At 51.5% G+C, this 20,423-nt stretch overlaps 1 protein-coding gene across 4 annotated transcripts in view; it reads left to right on the top strand.

Moving 5' to 3' along the window:
* Nucleotides 1–3,000: 3,000 nt before the first annotated feature.
* The window catches only part of RGS10 (regulator of G protein signaling 10), a 32,185-nt gene continuing 14,762 nt past the window's right edge, over nucleotides 3,001–20,423 (top strand). Inside the window, exons 1-3 of one of the 4 annotated variants that reach the window (XM_053668615.1) lie at nucleotides 3,001–3,167; nucleotides 13,776–13,894; nucleotides 15,045–15,131. In XM_053668615.1, the coding sequence (XP_053524590.1) occupies nucleotides 3,119–3,167; nucleotides 13,776–13,894; nucleotides 15,045–15,131 (255 nt within the window). In that variant the 5' untranslated portion in view covers nucleotides 3,001–3,118. Of the gene's footprint in view, nucleotides 3,168–8,306; nucleotides 8,424–13,775; nucleotides 13,965–15,044; nucleotides 15,132–20,423 lie in introns of those variants that run through there. The other 3 variants (XM_037148836.2, XM_053668616.1, XM_053668617.1) reach the window with 3 other exon arrangements.

Here is a 20,423-nt window from a genome sequence, read left to right as displayed (position 1 = left end):
GGTTGGATGACAGGCACTTCCGCCCACGTGCAAACCACAGGTGGCACTGAATCATGTGCTCTGTGTGTGCGTGTGTGTTTTCTTACGGCAAGGGACAGTGAGGCTCCATACCTTTACACTGGTCTTCTATGCAGTGCACGTTGAAAACTGGCTTTTAGATCTTTAGACACAAAATAGGTACTGTAGCGATTTCGGGACCGTCTATTTGTGTTGGGGGCCTCATCTGGGTCCAGGACTGGGCCAGAGTTGAACGGTCCTCTTCTTACAGCAGCGGAACCCGCTGCCTTTAGCCGCGGTGTCACTGCTGGACTGCATCACAGCGGAGTGGCAGCTTGGTCCCCCGCGTGGGCCAACAGCGGGAGACGGTTTTACTACTTTCTTTATAATTTTTAATTTAATTTATTGGGTTGCGACTGGTTAATAAAATTATGTAGGCTTAAGGCATACACTTTTAGAATACATCATTTGTATATTGTGCGTTCACCCACAGGATAAAAAATCGAGCTTCTGGCTCCCGCAACACTCACTCTTTCCCCGGTCTCCAGCTGAAACGACCTCCCACCCCGCCTCGCGCGGGTGCGAAGCTCCAGCAACCACGACTTCTGCAGAAGCGCAGGGCTCTGCCGCGGCACGTCACCAACAGGCGCGGGGCGGGGCTCGCTGAGACGTGGGCGGGGCTCGCTGGGACGTGGGCGGGGCCCGCTGGGACGTGGGCGGGGCCCGCTGGGACGTGGGCGGGGCCAGGGCTGGCCCTGGCCGCGACTCTGACCCAGGACCGCGCTGCGGCTTTTCCTGGGAAGTAGAGGCACAGGGTCTGAAAGGGTCACCATCATTTACCGTTTTCCTCCCTAGAAGGAAGTAGAGAGTTCCAGCCCCAAGTTCACCGGACTATTAATTCTGCTGACATTTATGAAGCTCGCACAGCACCGTGTTAAGAGTCTCTATGATTCTGGTGTGTCATCTTCTACCAAGCTTGGTGCTAGGTGCTAGGAATTCAAATAACTGCAGTCATCACCAGCCCACTTTACAGATGCAGAAACTGAAGTTTGGAAAGATTAGGACCGATCTAGGTCACACAACTAGTGAGTGACAATTCATCAAGGCCCAGTTTCCTCCTAAATATCCCTGGAGCCCACCCACCCCACCCTGCACTCGCCCGGTACCGCTCTGCCCCAGACCCCTCTGTCCCTCTGCTCTAGACTATCCCGGCCTCCCACCTGGCCCGCAGGGGTCTGCCTCCGCCCCTGTTCGGTCTGTTCCCTTCATTATGTACAGATTTACCCCCGGAGATGGGTGGGTGGCAGGTTTACAGAGGGTTCACGTTGTGACTGTTTTATGCTTTACACATGGTATCAAGTTTCTGGATGTATTTAATGTTTAATTCAAGATGTTTTAAAGGGGGAAAAAAACCCCTAACTTCTGAGCTGGTTTCTAACCCTGTTCCTCCTAGTCATTATGGTCTCCAGTTGCAGTGGAAAACACCCGGAGGTTTCCACGACCAGGAAAGCCTCTCTCAGCAGAGGGGGAAAGTGCTTAGAAATACTCGGAGCAAAACGGCTTTGAGAGGGGAAGGCTGGGGAGAGAAATGAGAAGCAACCAGAGGGCCAGAGATGGGGTGAATCGGGACTGAGAGGGCGGGTGGAAGAATTAGCCGAACGGGAAGCTCAGAATAGAAGATATGAAAGAAAGTGCCAACTAGTGAAAATACTGCAAGAGGATGGGTGGAGGGGGGCCAACGACTGGGGATCGGTTTAGAAAAATAGCAATTAGCACAGCTAAAAATAAAGTCCAATTTAGAGACAAAGCCCAATACACAAGGAGAAAAATAAGACTCGCTAGAAAGGCAATTCTTCGTAAAGCAAATGCTCAAGGAAATGGGGCTAATGATATCCCTTTTGGGGATGTTTTGCAGAAGAAACAAGATAATAGATTAGAATGGGGCGCGTGGCGCTGAGCAGGTGACTAGCGGCGGGAGAGAAAAAAAAAAATCAGATTCAGAGCGCAGTCGAGCATTGAGCGCAGTGTCCCGACCGGAAGATACGCCTCGTGTCCCCAAAGTTAGAGAAGTGTCCCCTGCCAGCCTGTGTGCGAGGCAGAGGCATTGCTCTGCGCTGGAACCCATGGAGTTTCTACAGAAGTCCCCCGAGGTCCGCCACTGTAGCCTCAAGGCCAAGGGCAGAAGGTGTCCAAGTTTCAGCTTCCACGCAGCGCGGCCGGGGAGAGGGTGCCCACCCGTGGAGTCTCGGCTCACTCCGCTTGAGGTCACCGTGCGTGGCCCGAACCCTGGAGACACCCCACAGGCATTCGCTGCCGTGGGAAGGCCCAGAGCCCACGGAGTCGCGGGGCGGGCAAGCGCAAGAACTCTGGATACTGGATAGAGGGTGGGGGCGAGAAAGCGAGGAAGCGAAAGCCATAAGTCGCAGCCGGGTTTTGCAGAACCACGAGGCCTCGGCTTCCCAGTCTGTGAACCCGGAGAGGACCCCGCCTGCCACCTGCGGGGAATTTGTGCAGCACCCCTCCCCAGAAAATACAAGTAATGCTCACACAGAAAATAAGGAGGAGGGCAGAGTGGATAAAAAGTTAGGCACAAATGTTACTCAGGTTGCCAGGTGCGCCGGTGCGCCCGCGGCATCGTGCCCGTTTCTCGCGGCTGCAGGGAGAGAGCAGGGCACCGAGATAGACACTGGAGTTGGGAGCCGGGCGGGCGGGGCCCGGGGGGCAGCATCTCCCGCGAGCCCCAGAGCGGCAAAAAGACTCGGGACCTGGAGCCGCGCGCGAACCTCTGGGTTCCTAAGTCCCCGGTGGCGTGGGCTCTTTCTGGGCGAGTGCGCTCGTCTCAGGCCCGGGGCCTGGCCCCGGGTTTCGGAGAGTCACCCGGCTCCGCCCTGGCCCGCCCTGGCACCCCGGGGCGGGACCCTGAGGCCCCCTCCGGGTGGGCGGGCTGGGAGCAAGGAGCGCGCCACGCGGCGTCAAGTCAGAAGGGCGGCGGGGCGGGGGCCAGCCGCTCTGGGGCGGTGCTGAGCCGGCTCCTCCTCTCCTCCTCGTCCTCCTCGCCTTCCTCCGGCTCAGCAGCCGCGCGCCCAGTCGCACCTCCTTCCAAACCCGGGCACCCGCGGAGATGTTTAACCGCGCGGTGAGCCGCCTGAGCAGGAAGCGACCGCCGTCCGGTAAGCTGCTCCCGGGGCCCGCGGGCTGGGGGTCGGGGCGCCCCGAGGGGCCTCCAGGAGCCGTGGGGCATCCTTCCCTCCCTCCTGGACTCGGGCGAGGCTGGGCGATGCCGCCCCGACGAGAAGCCCGGCCGCCCGCGCCACTTCTTCCCGCGCGGTCCAGCGTTCCTGTGGTTCCAACCGCCGTGGGAGCGCAGAACCCGAGAGGCTTCTGGGGGAGGAATTTTGGCCGCAAGGAGGAACAGCAGCAGTTTTCTTTTTAGTGATTGGGAGGAAAGGAGATGCAAAATACCTCCAAACTTTGCATTTAGGCTTCCAAAGCTGAGCGTCGTGCGGGTCCCCGGGTTCCTGGAGTTCTCTGCGCTGCAGGCGCTGTAGCGCAGCATGACTGTGCGGCGCCCGGAGGAGGCACGGCGTGACCCCAGGCATCTGCCTGGGCATGCGGGCTTTGGCGCCTTCAGCCCTGCACCGCCGAGCCTCAAAGTGGGGTCGTGAGGGAGCGTGAACATCAGGGTGGAGAGGGGCTCCTCTGGTAGTCCGAGTCAGGGAAGACCTGACATTACAAAGGTATAGGCTTGGCTGTCACTCTGGACCCCCCTGAGCTACAATTTGGGGCAACCCGATAGGACAGAAAACCTGGTGAAGAGGAAACCGTGCCCTGGATTCCAACCTTTTTGTTCGTAATAAAGGCTACGCCCCTTCGAGTGCTTGATGTGGGTCCAGGACTGTGTTCATCCTTAGGACAGCCCTGTGAGATAGACATGGTCGTGACCACTTCACAGAGGGAGGCCCTGAAGCCAGGGGCTGTCAGGGAACTTGCCCCCTGGGTCGCACAGTAGCAGACACCTGACCCTGGAGGTCAGAGGCTTTTCCGCTGTCTCCCACTTTGGGAGTGCCTTCTGCTTCCTGAGAGTCTGCACATGCCGGTCCCTGCCCTCTTTCCCCTAATGTCTTTTCACGAGGGACACTGTGTTTAAGAGGATGGGCCGGGATCCAGACTGGCTGGGTCCCCAATCCCATCTCCACCTCTTAGGAGCTGCAGCACCTGTGTGTGTGTGTGTGTGTGTGTGTGTGTGTGTGTGTGTGTGTGTGTGTGTTGCAGAGAAGGATCTACAAGATGGATTGATCGTAGCTACGCCTTGTAGAGTACTTAATTGGAGCTGGTTTCCCATCCATCAGGTTATGCAAATCATGGCAGTTAGTATTTAGGACAACCCTAATAAAGGAGAACTTCATAGTGCTACTGTAAGGAGCTCATTTGAGTGTTCGTGGTCATGTAAACATTGCCTTGCGGGCTGTGGGTCAAAGCAGTCCCTTGTGGGTGCTTGTTTTCGCTCTTGCCCGCGGACAGGGGAGCAGTAGCCAGAGCCTGCATCCCAGAGTTGACTCCTGCTTCCCAGCCTCACTATCACTTAGCAACCTGGGGCAAGTTTCTGGACCTCTGAGCCGACTGCTAAATTATCGAAAATTTGGGTGCTGGTTGCTAAAGCATGCCTAGCTTGAAATTGGCTATCGTTGGATATTTATACCAGGGAAATTGGCAAATGCTAAAAATCCAGCTTTTTTTTTCTCCCTAGGAGAGCTGATTTGCTAGTACATCTCTGGGTCCACTTCCCCATCCATAAAGTGAGTTCACGGAGGTGGAGGCTTAAATACATACAATGGATGAAGCCCCTGGTACACTGCCTGGCACGTAATAAGTAATCACTTATGGCTAGTTGTTATCTCCCCACCCCACCCGTCCCTATTATAATGGAGCTGTGGTGCACAGGTTATGCATTGCTGTGGATCATTGTGGGTTTGAAGTCTCCAAACAGAACAACTGAATTACAGGTGCAGGCACGGTTTTTAGGGTACTGTTGCCTATTGGCAGGTTGCACCCCAGGAAGATGGGGGCAGTTTTAGGGATACCAGTGGAGGATTCCTCTTTCAGGACAACACGTTTTAAGACTGATGAAATGTTGTTAGGTCACTGACAGGAAGATCAGGAGTTACCAGTCATAATGTGGCATTGGATGCCTGGTGTCCAAGGGCCAGATTTCTGTACAATTTTTAGGTTTAAAGCCTGCCCACCCCCTCAGAAAGGACAAATTAGGTCCTGCCAGTGGGTCATCACCCAGCAGGGGGAAAAGAAGGAGCCAGTGAAAAAGGGGGAGTGTGGGCTCCGGAAACAGGGTACTGCTCACAAAGCCAGCCACGTGACCCACGGGACCCTGTACTGATTTTTTTCTTTTTTTGGTGATTCTGAATTAATGCTTCTCGAGTGGCCCCATGAAGCAGGATCAGGCTCTGCAGGACCCCTGATTTGGCCCCGGCCATGGTCCTGTCTCCCACAGCCTTTTATTCCATTGGGAGTGTCCAACCTGCGGCCCAGTACGGCCGTGAATGCGGCCCAACACAAAACCGTACATTCACTTAAAACCTTATGAGATTTCTTTGTGATTACATGTCTCAATGTATGTAATGTGTGGCCTGAGGCCGCTCTTTTTCCAGCGTGGCCCAACCAAAAGGTTGGACGCCCCTGGTCCTTACCGGTTGGGGACAATGTCTTTCAGCTGAGGGTTTGGGGTTCCCAGCCCCTTATCCTCCTTCCTGAAGTTTCTCAAAATGTGTTCCCCAACCGTGTGGGGGGAGATGGGGGAGGAGCTGATGAAACGCAGCTTTCCGGGCCACGCCCCAGACTCACTGATTCAATCTTGGTGACCAGGGCTAGAGAGCGAGTGGGTGATTCCCAGGTCACTGAAGTGTGGAGACCCACTGAAGGATTTTGCCCCCCCTTCCCCCCACAACCACCTGCACTGTTGCTAGTAACGGTGACACTACTTAGTTGAAAAGCAAAGCCGAAGCCACAGCCCTGCGACCAGACTGAGGCCTGCAAAGGAATCCCCACCTGCCCACCAGGCCTCGGCCCACCCCCAGGCCTGTTCTGCATTATCCCATTAAACTTTTGGGGCCAGTTTCAGATTTATTGCTGGGCTTAAGTTTTTATTTAAAGATGACAGTTGACATAGCAATTTAAAGTCTTTGTTTTAACAATCCAGCAGTGGGTCAGGACAGGCCCCTGGGGAAACTTTCACTGCAGAACACCCCTGGCTGGGGCCTTGGTGTTTAGGGGGAGGGAAGCAGGGGTGCAGAGAGGCCGAGCAGGGCCCAGGGGCGGCACCGTATTTAGGTTCGGTCCATGCCTAGCCGGCTGAGTCCGCGGTGCCAGCTCTGAGCACCACCGAGGGCGGCCCGCAGACTGGTGGCTGGAGAACCTCATGGTGCTTTACTTTCACTGCCTTTGTAGTTGAACTGCTGTCTCCCGATCCTCACTGTTAAAGAAACCTAGACAGGTGCCCATTTCCTGGGTGAACTGAGTCACTTCCCCCTGGGGTTGAGTAATCCCCTTAGGCCCCCGACGCTGGGCTCTGGGAACTGGTTTTTTATACTAAATTTACTCTCACCAGTTTCTTCTGCTTCCCTCAGATAGCCGCCCCGGCAGCGGCACTGGGGGTGGCCGTGGGGCCCCTGGCAGGCGACAGCAGCAGGTCCTCGATAAGGCTGCCGGGAGGTGGGCACTGCAGTGAAGTAGCCCCTTGCAGACTTCCTGGGACAAGTTTCCCTTCCACGCAAGTTCCCATTTCTCGAGGGCCCTGCCTGTGGGTCAGCTTTTCTCTCTCCTGTGTAGGGTGCTCAGGGACCCCGTAATCTGGCCTGCCGTCCCCTGTGCCAAACCAGTCTCCCCACTCCAGCAAACCTGCTCTCCCAGGCCCCCCGCCTCCCTCTCTCTCTGCCCCTGAAAAGCAGCCTGTCCATGTCAGTCTCCCCGGACAGCTGCAGACGCCGTCCAGGGCAGGACTGGCCTGCAGCCTCCCCTTTAGGAAGGAGCAGAACCCAGAACTCAGGTCTCTGACCCAAGTCCGGAGCTGCAGGAACTCACACGGCATCCAAGGAGTCACCGCATGAAAATACAGTTAGAGAACGACTATGGGGGTGACTTCTGTTTTTCCTTCCTGCCTCCCCACCTCCCTTTCTTCTTGCTTCCTTTTTTTTTTTTTAACTCCTGTCTCCAGAAAGGACGTTGCAAACAAACAACACCATCATCAACCATCTTTACCATTCCACAGACTCAAGGTTGCTTAAAGACCCCAGATAGTAGGAGAGATGTAATCGCACTTGAAGAACCATTCTGACGCACGAGTGTCGTCTTGCAGGGCAGGGGGAGAGGAAGGCCTGTTCTCCCTTCCACAGCCCTTGAAGTTTGCACCATGTAAGTGAATACAGTGATCTGTTTAAAAGCAAAAAACAAAAAAAACAAACCACCAAACCCCAGACTGTCTTCCTCTATCCACGCAGCTCACTTGGTGAATATTTCCTTATTCTTATTCTTGTTTCTTCGGGCTTGCCTGTGGCACTGTGTGGACAGGTGGCCGGTCGTGTGGGAACCCTTGGCCTCCTCTCAATTAATTTTAAGTTCTGTGAGAAAAAGGGGCCCCACCTTTCATATCTTGCTCCTTTCATGGCCCTTTCCTTCCCAGGCCTTCCAGCCTGACAACCTCAGATTGAATCCTAACTTGTCTGCTTCCCTGGAGCCAGTGATTTCACTACTTTGTGCCTCGGTTTCCTCATCTGTAAAATGGACCAACAGTGTACTCAACTTCCAGGGGTTGCTGGGAAGTTGGAATGGGAGCTAGTAAGTGCTCAACAAACGCCAGCTGTTTTTATAGCTGTCATGCCCCTCTGCCTTGCCCCCTAATCTGTCAGAGACACGGCTCTCACTCTCAACAAATGCACAGTCTACGCAACCGATATTGGAGGGGAAAAGCCATGTGCCTCGAGGTAAGGGTCAGGGGAGAGCGACACAGACCAGGAGAGTGAGGGAAATGTTATGTGTAGAGCTGAGGTCCCAGAGGAGGCACAGGGGCTTCTGGAAAGTGAAAAGCGTAACGACAAGGTCTTCAGTTTCACCCCCAGGGTAGGGCTCCTGGGTAGTCTTATGGTCTCTGAGCCTTTGCTTAGAAAGTGAGGATTCTAGGGAGGCTACAAGTAACAGACAGGCATTCTTATTTCCTTCCCTCTGGTAGAAACTAGAAACCAGTGGCCATCTGTTGTTTAGTCCACTCAAAAGAGGATGTTGAGGGTTGTTTTTCCTTCGGACCCGAGGGTGCTGGGGAGCCCCAGAGCCCCGGGCCTGTCCCACACAAAGCATCTCTGAGAAGGCAGCGGACCTTGGGGCTGCTCGGAACGTCCCCTGTGGACCCCAGAGGATGGCACGTAAGGAATGGCCCCCACCCTCTGTGGCAGCTGTCCTCAGCTTGTCCATCACCAGAGCGTGGGCAGGGCGGAGTGGGAGCTGGGGGAGCATGGGGTACAGACCCAGGTGTGCTGGTGCCCTTTGGAGTCACAGCCCGAGCAGCCGCAGACCCCAAGTGAAATGGCCTTGCTGTTTCTGAGCTGAGCCAGCTCTTCTCTCAGCAAACTGCCTGCTCTGCTTTTTGAGGCTTAACTATTACTATCGTTACTTTAACACTTTTATACTTTTATTATTTTCTGCTAATTGCAGTTCACACAAAACTCCCCTCCCTGAGAACCGCATGCCTGATGGGTAGTTATTCTCAGAAGTTAGGTACTGGAGCCGACAAACACTTAAGTGATGTTTAGATAGAAGATAGTGTTTCCACGACCCAGTTTCTCGGGAGCCTTACAGAGATTGCCGGTTCAAACAAACAGATTTGCAGCTTCTAAGTTCGGGTGACTTTTTCTTTCCATGTAGTAAGTGTGACGTGGTCTGTACAGGTGGTCTGAGGTTTTAAATCAGTGTTGTGGGGTGTGCACTTTGCCTGAATGTTTTCCAGCGGTACGGTGTGTATGGCTTGCCTGATGTGCCTGGACGTACCAACCCACTTAAGTAGTTAGGGTTAACACTTCTGCCTTTTGCTGGGCTTGAATGTTTATTTTCTTTAATAGACTGTCCGTGTGAGGGGGACTTGGGACAGACCCTTTGAGGGTGGAAGTGGACTGTGCTGTTGAGGAAGCTGGATATTGAGATTTTGCTTCCATATTATTTAACTTGGGGAGACTGTCAACCAGGAGTACTGCCCAGACCTTGCTGCAGATGAATAGCAAGAGTGTATGTTGTAAGCGGTCAATTACAGGTGCCTTTTGAGTATGCATGGCCAAGGAATTAATGTGTGGAGAAGGTCTCTGGTAGATATGACATCATAGCCTCTATTAATAATGCATGATGCAATGTGCTGCGAACAGCCAGCCACAGCCGTCTGCCACTGGATGTTGCACGGTCTTTGAAAGAACGGCTTTTGCTGACGCCAGAAACCACACAGAGCAGCACGGATGTAAACGGAAACGATATGCACACGCGTTTGCGTGCTAGATGATTCTGGCACAGTCTTAGAGGAGTTTTTGCATGGAATTGGACTTTCACCCAGTTTTTCCCAGTCTTCTCCCACAGTGTGAGTGTCTCTTCAAGGCCGTCATGTTCTGGCCTCTGTGCGTGTGAAGTTCAGCGGACAACAACAACAAAAAAGACAGTAGGGTCTTGGGGTAAAGGGCATGCACTCTGCAGCAGGACTGTCTGCGCCTGACCATGGTTCCCATTTCCTAGCTGGGCGACCTCGCAGCTCCCTGTGCCTCAGTTTTCTTATCTGTGAAGTGGGAATACTATGAACCATATCAGGGGGTCATCGTGAGAACTGAATGGGGTAGCTCTGAACAGTGCTCAGAACATTGTAAACAATTCGTGTTTATTATTAGCTAATGGCAGATGAATCTGAAGTAAATTTATTGCAAAATAACTATTGTGCCTGCAGAAATCTGAAGATCTACAGTGTTTTCAAGAGCCCATGAGGTACAAAACCATTTTTTTCATTACAAAAATGTTTTACAATTACACTAAACAACACAAAAAGTAAACAGCTGGACCAAATGGAAACAAATGTCATCACCAACAGCTCCTTACTAGCTTGAAGTTCTCAAAGCCGCACTTATAAACATACGTAACTTTCTGCTACCTGTGCATTCCAAACCTACCTTCTTGTGTAATCCATCTAAAGTGAAAACTTTATCAACGAAAAAAGGAAAAAAGACCACCCAAGTGCCAGGGGTTGGGAAGCTGGGTTTTGCTCTAATCTGAAGTCCAGATGGTAAACCTGCTTTGCTATGGAGGAAGATTATTTCTTTCTCCTGCACATTATCTGATTAGAACTGATTAGAACATTTAAAGTGAACTGAGGTGGCTTAGGGAAGCCCTTCATTTACATATTGGGTTGGCCAAAAAGCGCATATGATTCTTTCCGTAAAATGGAAAGCCTGTTTTTATTTTCACCAATAACTTTATTGACTTGGATATTTTGAGTATGTTGTCTACCTCCCATGTGGTATAACGTTGACTGTTCTGGATCAATGTCTCAATTTGATCACTGTCAACTCCCACTGGTCCACCCGACTGTGGGGCATCACCCAGTGAGGAATCTCCAGCGTGAAACTTCACAAACCACTTCTGACACATTCTACCAGTCACAGCACCGTCTCCATGCACTGCACAAATATATTTATATTTTTTGCATTTCAATTGCATTTTTACCTTTCTTCAAATAATAAAGCATAGTATGCTGAAAATGTTGCATATTATCTTCCATGTTCAATATTAAAATGGCTACACAAAAATTCACCAATTTTGATGTTTTTTTTTAAATGCACGCTGATATGACAGCTGTCACATACAATCTAACAAAGACCTTTTGAGTGAAATCAAAGACAGCTAAGTGCTACTAGAACCATCTTATAGAAAAAAAACAAATGAACTTTTTGGCCAACCCAGTACATCGGAAAATAGCGGCTTTCTGCTAAGCAGGGGACAGACTCTGAGAGAGGAAATGCCCCAAGTGAAGGAGCAATCTCCAGGGCAGTGCCAGATGGAGTGGGCCTCTGCTCCGTCTCTTTGGAGGTGGGGATAAGGGCTTGAGAAAGAGAGACACCGTTGAGTGAATGGAGTTTGTAAATGGCAATCTATCCAGATCTATCCATCTCTTATCTTAATACCAATCAAGAAGGATGATGGGGGGGAAACATAAGCAAAAGCCTTAATCAAAACTGAAAGACAGTGAGGTTCCACCCACCTGTTCCTTAGCTGGCTCCCCTCAAATAAGCTGTTTACCCTCTGAACTTTTATTTCTCAGGCTATTTAAAATAAAGCAACTAGGTTAGCTTAGTGGATTTCGAACTTTAAAACTTTTTGTGTAAATGAGAGCTGGCGTGGAGACCTAACACGCCGAAGGATTAGAGTTTGAAATAGAGGGTGGAGGGAGGTGACAGTTGTCAAGTCTGGGGACAGTGATCTTACCTTTTTTTTAACTAGGAGGTCTGGTTAAACACTCTGGCTGAACGGTAATCCACCGAGTGTATTTATTCGCATGATAGCGAGTCAGTGAAAACCCCGATGTGGTTTGTTTTATCACTGACAAGAATGTCAAGAGCTTTGGAACCCGTGGAGGCCAAGGTTGAAAACCGAGGACTCAGGTTCTGCCACAGCAAGAGAGACGTGCAGCTGCCTAAGATTGTTCTCGGACAGCGAACTTGTGTCTCCACATTTATTTACTTAAGGGAGGATCTGCTGGGGAAATGGGTCAACTGTCAAACTGTGTCCTTGGGGTAAATGAGTGAAATGCTTGGCAGAACGGACCCTGCAGCAGAAATGTCTCGTAATCACGATCTCCTCATTCGATGTACACTTCGCTGGGAAGAAACTCCGGGTGCAGGGGCATGCCATTCTAGCTAGCACTCGCAGAGAGCGCGGAAGACTAAGTTAATATCCACAGACCGAAGGTTCACTTTAGAGAAGCGTCAGACCCATCTGTGAGGTGTTCGAGTGGGTTTGCCCCTCGGTTGGAGGGAGGGAGCTGTTCCAGATCATTCCCTCGCATGCTCCATCGCCAGTGCCTGTTGCACCAGCCTTTCAGCCCGGGTCAGCCTGAGAATGACGAAGATCCAGGTCGTGTTCCCAGGTGCTGGGAGAAGGAGTCCCAGCTGCTTGAGAAACGTGTTGACCTCCCAACACAACAACAGAACACGAGAGGTCCCGGGAGCTGAGTTACTATTAAGTCCAACATATTCTGGTACAACTCTCCTCCCAGAACAGGTAAAACCCCATGGCCCTTAGTTATTTGCAGCAGTTAATGTTTATAAGACTTTTTCACTTATTCTTTTAAGATGATTTGCTTGGCTGATGTCTTTTATTATTTTTTATTTTTAAATTACAGTTGACATTCAGTATTATTCTGTATTAGTTTCAAGTGTACAGCATAGTGGTTAGACAATCATAGGCTTTACAAAACGTACCCCCCACCCCTGATTTAGCTGATTTATTAATTAAAATTTTATTTCCTTCTACATTCAAACCTTTCTTTTTAAAAAAAAATAGAAATGTGTCTCTACTTTGAAAAAAAAGGCAATGGTGAAAAAGTATTAGTGATGAAGGTAGTTCACGGGATGGGCCACCATGGTAGGGAAGGGGAGAGAAGAACCCATGTTTTCTGGACAACCTGAGACCCAGGGGGGTCGTCTTTATTTTACTTGCCGAACGTTGCCCGCGGTCACACAGTTTGAACTGGCCAAACTGGGTGTGGAAGGTGGGCCCATCCCCAGTGACGTCTCCTGATTTTCCTTTGACTTTAGGAAGGGACCACATTTTGCACAGAAGGAGACCTGTTCGTGTTGTCACTTTCCTCCAGGCTGGCTCCCCTGTCCCCTCTGCTTTAGTCAAGAGGCTTTGCAGGTGTCTGCCTTGAGAGAGTGTAGCACAGGGGCAGGAACAGGGGCCATTCACTCGTTCAGGCTGCACCGGTAGCTGACGGTGTGGCTCCCAGCCAGGCTGGAGCCTGGGGCAAGAGGAACAACCGGCAGTAATAATAATCCTGTCTTTATTTAACATCTTGGTCTTTTGCTCATAATGGAATGTTTTGCATTAGTTTCTATTTTTCAAAATATTGCATGAACATATCATTTTTCTTGAGGCCTGAGTGTTTTGGCCACCCCCTCACGTTTTGTGCCTGCGGTCAGTGCCTCCCTTGCCCCACCCTTGTGCCGGCCCTGGCACCCGCTTTTATGAGTGTGCCAGGCGAGGAACTACATGCTGGAGATACAGGGTGGGGTGGACAGGAGCTTTCAGGCGAGTGAGCGTCGGCCGTGCAAATAGTCATGACTTAGTGTGATAGTTATACGGTGGTGCAGGAAGTGCAGTGGGGAAGGGGTCTCTGTTCAGCCAAGGAGCCTGGGAGGAGGGCTGGAGTCAGACTTGAGGGTTGCCCGCCCGCACTTGGCCAGTGGACACAGGGGTGCGGAAAGGATGTAAGGGGAGTGTCGGGAAATGACACGTCCTTTCATCGCTCCGAGCCTCAGTTTTCCTCATCTGCAAAATGGGGGAGATGGGAGCACCCGCTTCATAAGGTTGTGTGCTGTCAGGGCGAGCATGAGTTCGCTGGGTTTAGCACCTAAGACAGATTCGGGCGCCTCACTTAACACCAGTCAGCCACAGTAGTGGTGACGATGACGACGACCATCGCATGCAGGTATGTCTCTGGGCCACCCCCACAGTCTAACTTTGCTTTGCAGACATCCACGACAGTGACGGGAGCTCCAGCAGCGGCCACCAGCACCCCAAGAGCACAGCCAAATGGGCGGCCTCGCTGGAGAATCTGCTCGAAGATCCAGAAGGCGTGAAAAGATTTCGGGTTCGCCTTTTTCATTGTTGACGGGATTGAGGCGACACGTGAAGTTCCGATGCGTGTGGGGGAAGCACAGGCCAGTTGTTAGCACTGTCCCAACTCGAGAACAAGAACGTCTCCCCTGTCAATGCCAAGGTGGAAAGGCTTTCTCCCGTGGCCAGGGCCCAGCACCCAGGGCAGTGTGCAGACTGTTTCTGGGTGTCATGTAGCTGGGTTCGGGGTGGCGCGGGCACTGGGGAAGAGACACCATGTTTATTGACTGGATCTACAAAGAATGTCCAGCTCTGGGATACCCAGGAGGGGCCGTCTGGGTCTTTTGCATATTTTGTTCTTTTGGGTGTTGGGATTATTAACCTAGTGAGACAGGCTAGACAACAACTGGCAAAGTGAAGTTGAACTTCAAGAGCAGGCTGATGGATGGGGAAGCGGTGGTGCTGCCGAGAAATAACTTTGTTGGCCAGCAGCAGTCCCAGGTGTCGGTTAGAGGCAGCTCGTGCGAGTTTGAAGCATGCCCCGAGTCTGCTCGAGTTCCACCGGAGTCTGTCCTTAAGTCCGGGGTCAGGCCAGGACAAGCCCTCGGGCTGCGGGTCCTTCGGTGCCCAGGGAGGGGGTGGCAGGCGGAGTATTGCCATTCCTGGACACCAGGCCAGAGCTGTGAGCTCTGTCTAGGTCTCCTGGAGGACGCGTCTCTGTGCCACTACCCCCAACATCCGCCAAAAGAGAAAAATATACACCTCCGACTTAAAATAGTTCTCATTGGGATGGTTTTGGACATGCTGACTATGTTTTTTTTGGTTTTGTTTAAAAAAAAATGGGCCTGCTTTTAGAGGAATGTACTTTGTTTAAACACTGACTGGAAGGAACTAATATTTCTTCCACTTCAATTTACTTTTTGGTAATTTATTGTCAGCTTAGAGTTGTGAGGGGACACTTGCTTCATTTTTACTCTTCCTTGCAATGTCAAAGCCATTAAGTTCAGATGCACGTGGCTTTCTGGCTTTAACATGAAATATGAACTTGGTTTTTCAGGGTAGAGTTTTCCTGCTCATATTTTGGGATTTTGCCAAATTCAAATCCTTGAAGGGGAATGCCTTATTTATTTGTTTGTTTTTTAAAGTAGAATGCTGTTTTACATTTTTCTTCTCTGTACTTATAGGAATTTTTAAAAAAGGAATTCAGTGAAGAAAATGTTTTATTTTGGTTAGCGTGTGAAGATTTTAAGAAAATGCAAGATAAGAAACAGGTATTTCTTCCACTTTATAATTATGTTCTTCGTAATTTATTTTTCTCTTCTTACACACTTACAGCTGCCATTCCCATCTATTTTGAAATGGCCTCGAGAAATCTGATCCATTTGGACTTGGGGGAAGATTTAAGCTTTGGGTTAGGTACCCTATGTTGCTCAAACATTCATAATTTTAAACAGAGGGTACTGATCCAAGTTTAAATGGAGCTATGCAAATGGACAAACACTTAAAGCCAAAAGAACAATCAATGTACGTTATTTAGAGTTCGTCGTCATCCACGATTTATTATTGCGTGAATAGGTTATGAGCGTGGGCCCAGGGAGTGGGGCATGTAGGCATTTTGTACGGAGGTAGTGAAATGATAAGCAGATGTGGCGATAAAAGCAGGGGGCCTCAGATGGATTGTCAATTATTCAGTGTATCTTTACGAAACATCCCGGAGTTGGCAGGCATCCCACGTAAAACGTTTCTTACTATCCTCCTGGGTAGATGTGTGCTCTTTGCGGCGGGGTAGCCTTCACTTCCAGTGTCAGCCCACATTTTCTGCCGCTGAAGAAGGTTGGGTAAAAGGTGGGATGGAAGAGATTATGGGGAAGGAGGCCTGGGGACTGGGAGGGTTTACCAGGTCGGTGCCTGTGTACTTCCAAGAAGCTACCAGCAAAATGCCAAAAAGGGCCTGGTGAGTGAGCGAGGCTGTTGGTGTGAGGCTGTTGGGAGTGGTGGAGACTGGGGTTGTCAGGGGGCAGCTGCCCTGCCTGCAGCGGTTGCAGCTGGTTGTTGAGCTGACTTTGGCAGTGAACGCTGTGGGGTCTGTGGCGATCTGGGCTTTCTCTGCTTTGAGTTCTGACCACCTTGGTCTTCACCTGCCCACCCCTGGGCCCAGAACCCTGAGGGGACTTTCCTCCTGACACATCTAATCCAGAGAAGCTGGACGTTTGGATTCTTGTGGGAACCCATCTGATTTTATAAGGGTTCAAACTAATTTTTAAAGGAAGAAGTTAAGCCTTGCTGGCCAGACAGGACACACCCCCAGGCAGATGTGGGCTACCAGTTACTGAGCACCTGTCTCTACGTGTCTGCAGACCACGGCTTGGAAAATGTTCATCATTGGTTTCTTCAGAGGCTCTAGTAAACCCAAACACACTCTCTCCGAGGTGGAGCCGGGGGGTGGGGAGGGGAGGTCTTCCTCTCCGTAGGGGCAAGGATGGATTCTGAGATAGGTGCCCTGTAGGTTGCCTTTCCTAGGTCGGCCTAGAGCATGGTCCAAGGCATTTCTTTTTGTCCACCACGGCTTTGATTCCCCCATGACTTTGCCTGAGCCTCCTGGGGGGGGGGGGGGGGGCGTGGCCTCAGAGAGCAGGAGAAAGGGTCGGCTTTGGAAGGCCAGGATGTTGGCACCCAGGACAGAGCTCAGGGACAACCTCCCATAAATGCTGGACTGTGCCGTTGATTCATCCAGCCTCACCCGAAACCCTAGTTCAGAGTCAAGCAGTAGATCTGATGTCCATTCCTCTGCCTTATTCTTTGCGTGCTGGAGGTGGAAGGAGCCTGCAGGGTGGCCAGCCCCCTCCTCACTGGACAAACCGGGAAGCTGAGGCCCCTCCTGGGCCAACCTGGGGCCTGGACCTGCAGTCCGAGGTCACCCAGCCATTTTCCCTGCAGACCGTGCTAGTGGGTCTTTTGGGTCAGCTGAGTTCGCCAGATCTCGGTGGAGTCTCTGCTCAGGGCCAGGCCTTCCAAAAAGCATGGGAGACACACAGGGACAGGACAGATGAGCTACTTTGGGGAACAGGCACCAGGAGGGGAAGCCGCTCGTGAGTGTGACGAGCCTAGAAATGGGAAGTGCAGGTTCTGTGGGAACCCAGGCAGGGGCGGTCTGGAAAGCCCCCGAGGGGAAGTGACTTTTCAGCGGATGACACCTGAAGTGGAGTTTGGGGGTGGGGTCGTGTCACTGGAAGAGGGGACAGCAGATGGGGAGAAATTTCTGGACAGAGAGCTGATGGAAGACCAGATGTCTGCAGGGCCACGCTGTGTTGTGCTGGCGGCTGGCGGGCAGGTGCGGCCGCACCTGCAGATTACTGGAAAGCTATGTGGTAGGTTGCATCAGCCCACCCACATCCTATAGACAGAGCTTCCGGATTCTGGCAGCCCCCCTCTGCACCCTGCACCCTGACACCCAGACTATGGCTCCTGGGAGGTTTGTGTCCCTAAGCCTGGTATGTGCCCCGTGATGGCTTCAATGCAGTGCATGCTCCAGTGCCTGAGCAAGCAGACGGTGCTGGAAGGGAGGGGGCAGCCTTGAGCCTGCGGTGTCCAGGCCTGTCTGGGTGACCACACGGAGCCTTGTGGCTCCGCCCGTCCTCCCAGGGGCTGTGGTGGGACAGATGCAGTAGCAACTGGCCCAAGCCGCCAGCTGTGCGCAGACGGAGCCAGTGCACAGACGGGTCTCCGACTCTAGGGCCTTCGAGTTCCGTAGTGGGTCTGCTGCAGGGGAAGTAAAACCAGGAGCAAGTTCAAAACCACTCACTTGGAGAAGCGGAGGAGGAAAGCTGCACAGGGAGAAGTCAGCCCAGTGGAATTTCGCAATCAGACTTGCCACGTCTGGAGTCTGTTGAGGGTTTGTCTGTACAGTGACCTAAGGCAGATGAGGGATCCATGCACACCTCGTTTTTGCTTCCATTACTTTAAGTAGGGCCTGTGCTGGTTCGTTTCCCATTCTTTTACAGGGTTTATCCAGCCAGATCGCCCCTTGAGCACTGACTGACTTAGCTGGACTCTTGTATAATTTCTTTATTTTCTGCATTGCTGGCTTTTCCCTCTGACAGGCAGTCTCCAGAGGTTTGCGGTCCTTTTCTCCCCCAGTGTATCCAAGTGCCTGGGTCAGTGCCAGGCACACAGGGCTTCCAGTCCTTTCCACTCAGATCAGCTGACACCTGAGGATCCCCTGTGGGTGGGGGCCTAGTCTCCCTGTCTCTCACTTGGTGCTGCCGTTGCAGCCTTGGACTTGAGAGGTGAACATGAGTCCATCCTGCTGGTGCAATGTCCTCCCTGGGCTGACTTGGCTCCTGGCAGGCAGGAAAGCAGCCCCACGTTCCGAAGGGTCTCAATACTCCGCATTTGTGGTGGGGGTGGTGGGGCTCCAGGAACTTGGGAGGGTGCCCTCCCCTTGCCCCCTCCCTCCTTGGGGTTCCTGGGGTAGTAGCACTTTCCAGGCGTTCATGTTCAGCAATCAGCATTCAAAGCAGTTCTCTCTGTTTGCACTTTCTTTATGGTTTAACGTTTTTCTATGAAGTGCCTTTTCCCCATGAGTTAGCATGTGTGATATCTGTCTTCTAAAACAAGGCAGCGTTGATGTTTTATAAAACCTCAGCAAAAACTCCACCAAGGTGTTCCTTCTTTGGCTACCTCTGAATTCCTCCCTCCCTCCCTCCCTCCCTCCCTCCCTCCCTCCCTCCCTCCCTCCCTCCCTCCCTCCCTTCCTTCCTTCCTTCTTTCCTTCCTTTCTTCCTTCCTTCCTCCCTCCTTTCCTTCCTCCCTTCCTCCCTGGGCACCTGCCCCTTGGGCCAGTTTACGATGTGACAAGGACTGAAATGGATATGGCAACCTGTACAGCTTTGTGCGAACCAAGCTGAGAGTCGGGTGGGGTGCTGCTGGGTTTCTAATCGTAGCTCTGAGAGCGCCTCGTGCTGGTATTTAAGTGTGATGATGCATTTTAGAGGTAACCAAGTTATGGGGGGAGTTTATCATATTTATTCTTTTTATTGTTTTAACACTGAAACATTTTAGAGTGATTGATATGCTTATTTAAAGTAATAGTAAAGATTTTCCTAAAAGGCTGAGACACCATCCTCTTCACTTAAAAAATAAAAGTATTTAAAAATCCCAAAGTGACATATGTACTCCTTAGGGGAAATTCATTTATTCAACAGTGGATGCAGGAGAAAGGGCTGTTTCCTTCACCCCTCGGCTCACTTTCTGTCTGGTCTGGGCCCTGTCTTCCCAACCTTCGCCCCTCGACATGGACTTGGCCGGGTCCAGGCCAAGCCCAGTCGGAGCTCAGCCGTTCTCCGTGTGGTCCCAGGCCCGCCCGGTGCCTCGTTCCTTCCCTGCTCACTTTGCGTGTTTAGATGTTATCTGCCGACTTCCTCTTACTATAACCGAGGTGTCACTTACCTCCCTGTGCACTGCATTTTCATTATGAAAATATTTATTGTTTGTTGTTTGCAGCTGAGCCAAAGAGGATGCTGCAGTTGCATTTCTCTTCCTGGACTATGTTTTGCTTTGCTCCCTGTCCCATGCATCTCGCTTGATACCACATTGCACGGGTTCATGCCTCTCTGCAGAGCGGTTCACCCGGGACAGTCCTCCTGGGCCCTCTGGCCGCAGCTCCCTAGGTCTGCCTTTACCACCGCCGGCCGTTCCCTTGCCCCCCTCCTACTCCCTGGACCCAGGTCCTCCTGTCGGAGTCACTCACTCATTGCAGTGGAGCACGGCCAGCAATAGCCTCTTGAGAAAGAGGACATGGCAGGTAGACACTTAAAGATCTTGTTGAATGAAAAATGTAATTTTCCCCCTACTCTCCTCCTTCATTGATAATCTGACAGAGCATAGAACTGAATGCATTCTAGGTTGAAACTCACTCAGAAATTTAAGGACGTCTTCCACTGTCCTCCCTGTATTTTACGTGGAAGCCAATTTGTTTTCTTTGCTGTCTTCTCTCTGGAAGAGCACAGAATCTTCTTTTCATCATCAGTGTTCTAAACCTGCACAGTCAGAGGCTTTGGAGGGGTTGGGGTTCATCCACAGTGTGGATGGCATTTTATGGAGCCATTTAATCTGGAAAGGCATGGTTCTGGAAAGTGTTCTTACGTTATTGTTTTTATCATTTTTTCATCTCTTTGGCTTTTAGGTCCTACTTTTCTTTGGAGATTTCAGCTTTATCTTTAAAGTCTTCTGTTGAAAGTTTTAGGCTTTTTTTGGTGATCGTTTGTTTTCTCTAGACCCTCCAGTCTCTTGCTGGTGGCCACAAGCCTAATTGTGTTTGTAGACACATCTCTGACCAACTAGACAGAAAAATGTGCTGGGGAATTCGTATGCAGAATTTCACTTCACCCTGTGTTCAGTTTGGCATCTCTTCCTTGACCTCCTTCCTGCTTCTGTTCTGCAGCCCCCCTGAGTCCATTTCATTAGAGAAGAAAACTTGGGGGCCAGGAGGAAGGAGAGAAGAGAGGGGGAGGGAGGTGATCACCTGAATGTTCAGGGTTGGGGGGGGTCAGAGACCTGCGGGT

This window comes from Artibeus jamaicensis, unplaced genomic scaffold, assembly GCF_021234435.1.
Source record: "Artibeus jamaicensis isolate MK-2021 breed Jamaican fruit bat unplaced genomic scaffold, CSHL_Jam_final contig_490, whole genome shotgun sequence".
In the NCBI taxonomy this organism is placed as follows: Eukaryota; Metazoa; Chordata; class Mammalia; order Chiroptera; family Phyllostomidae; genus Artibeus; species Artibeus jamaicensis.
This window is presented reverse-complemented; position numbering and strand designations above follow the sequence as displayed.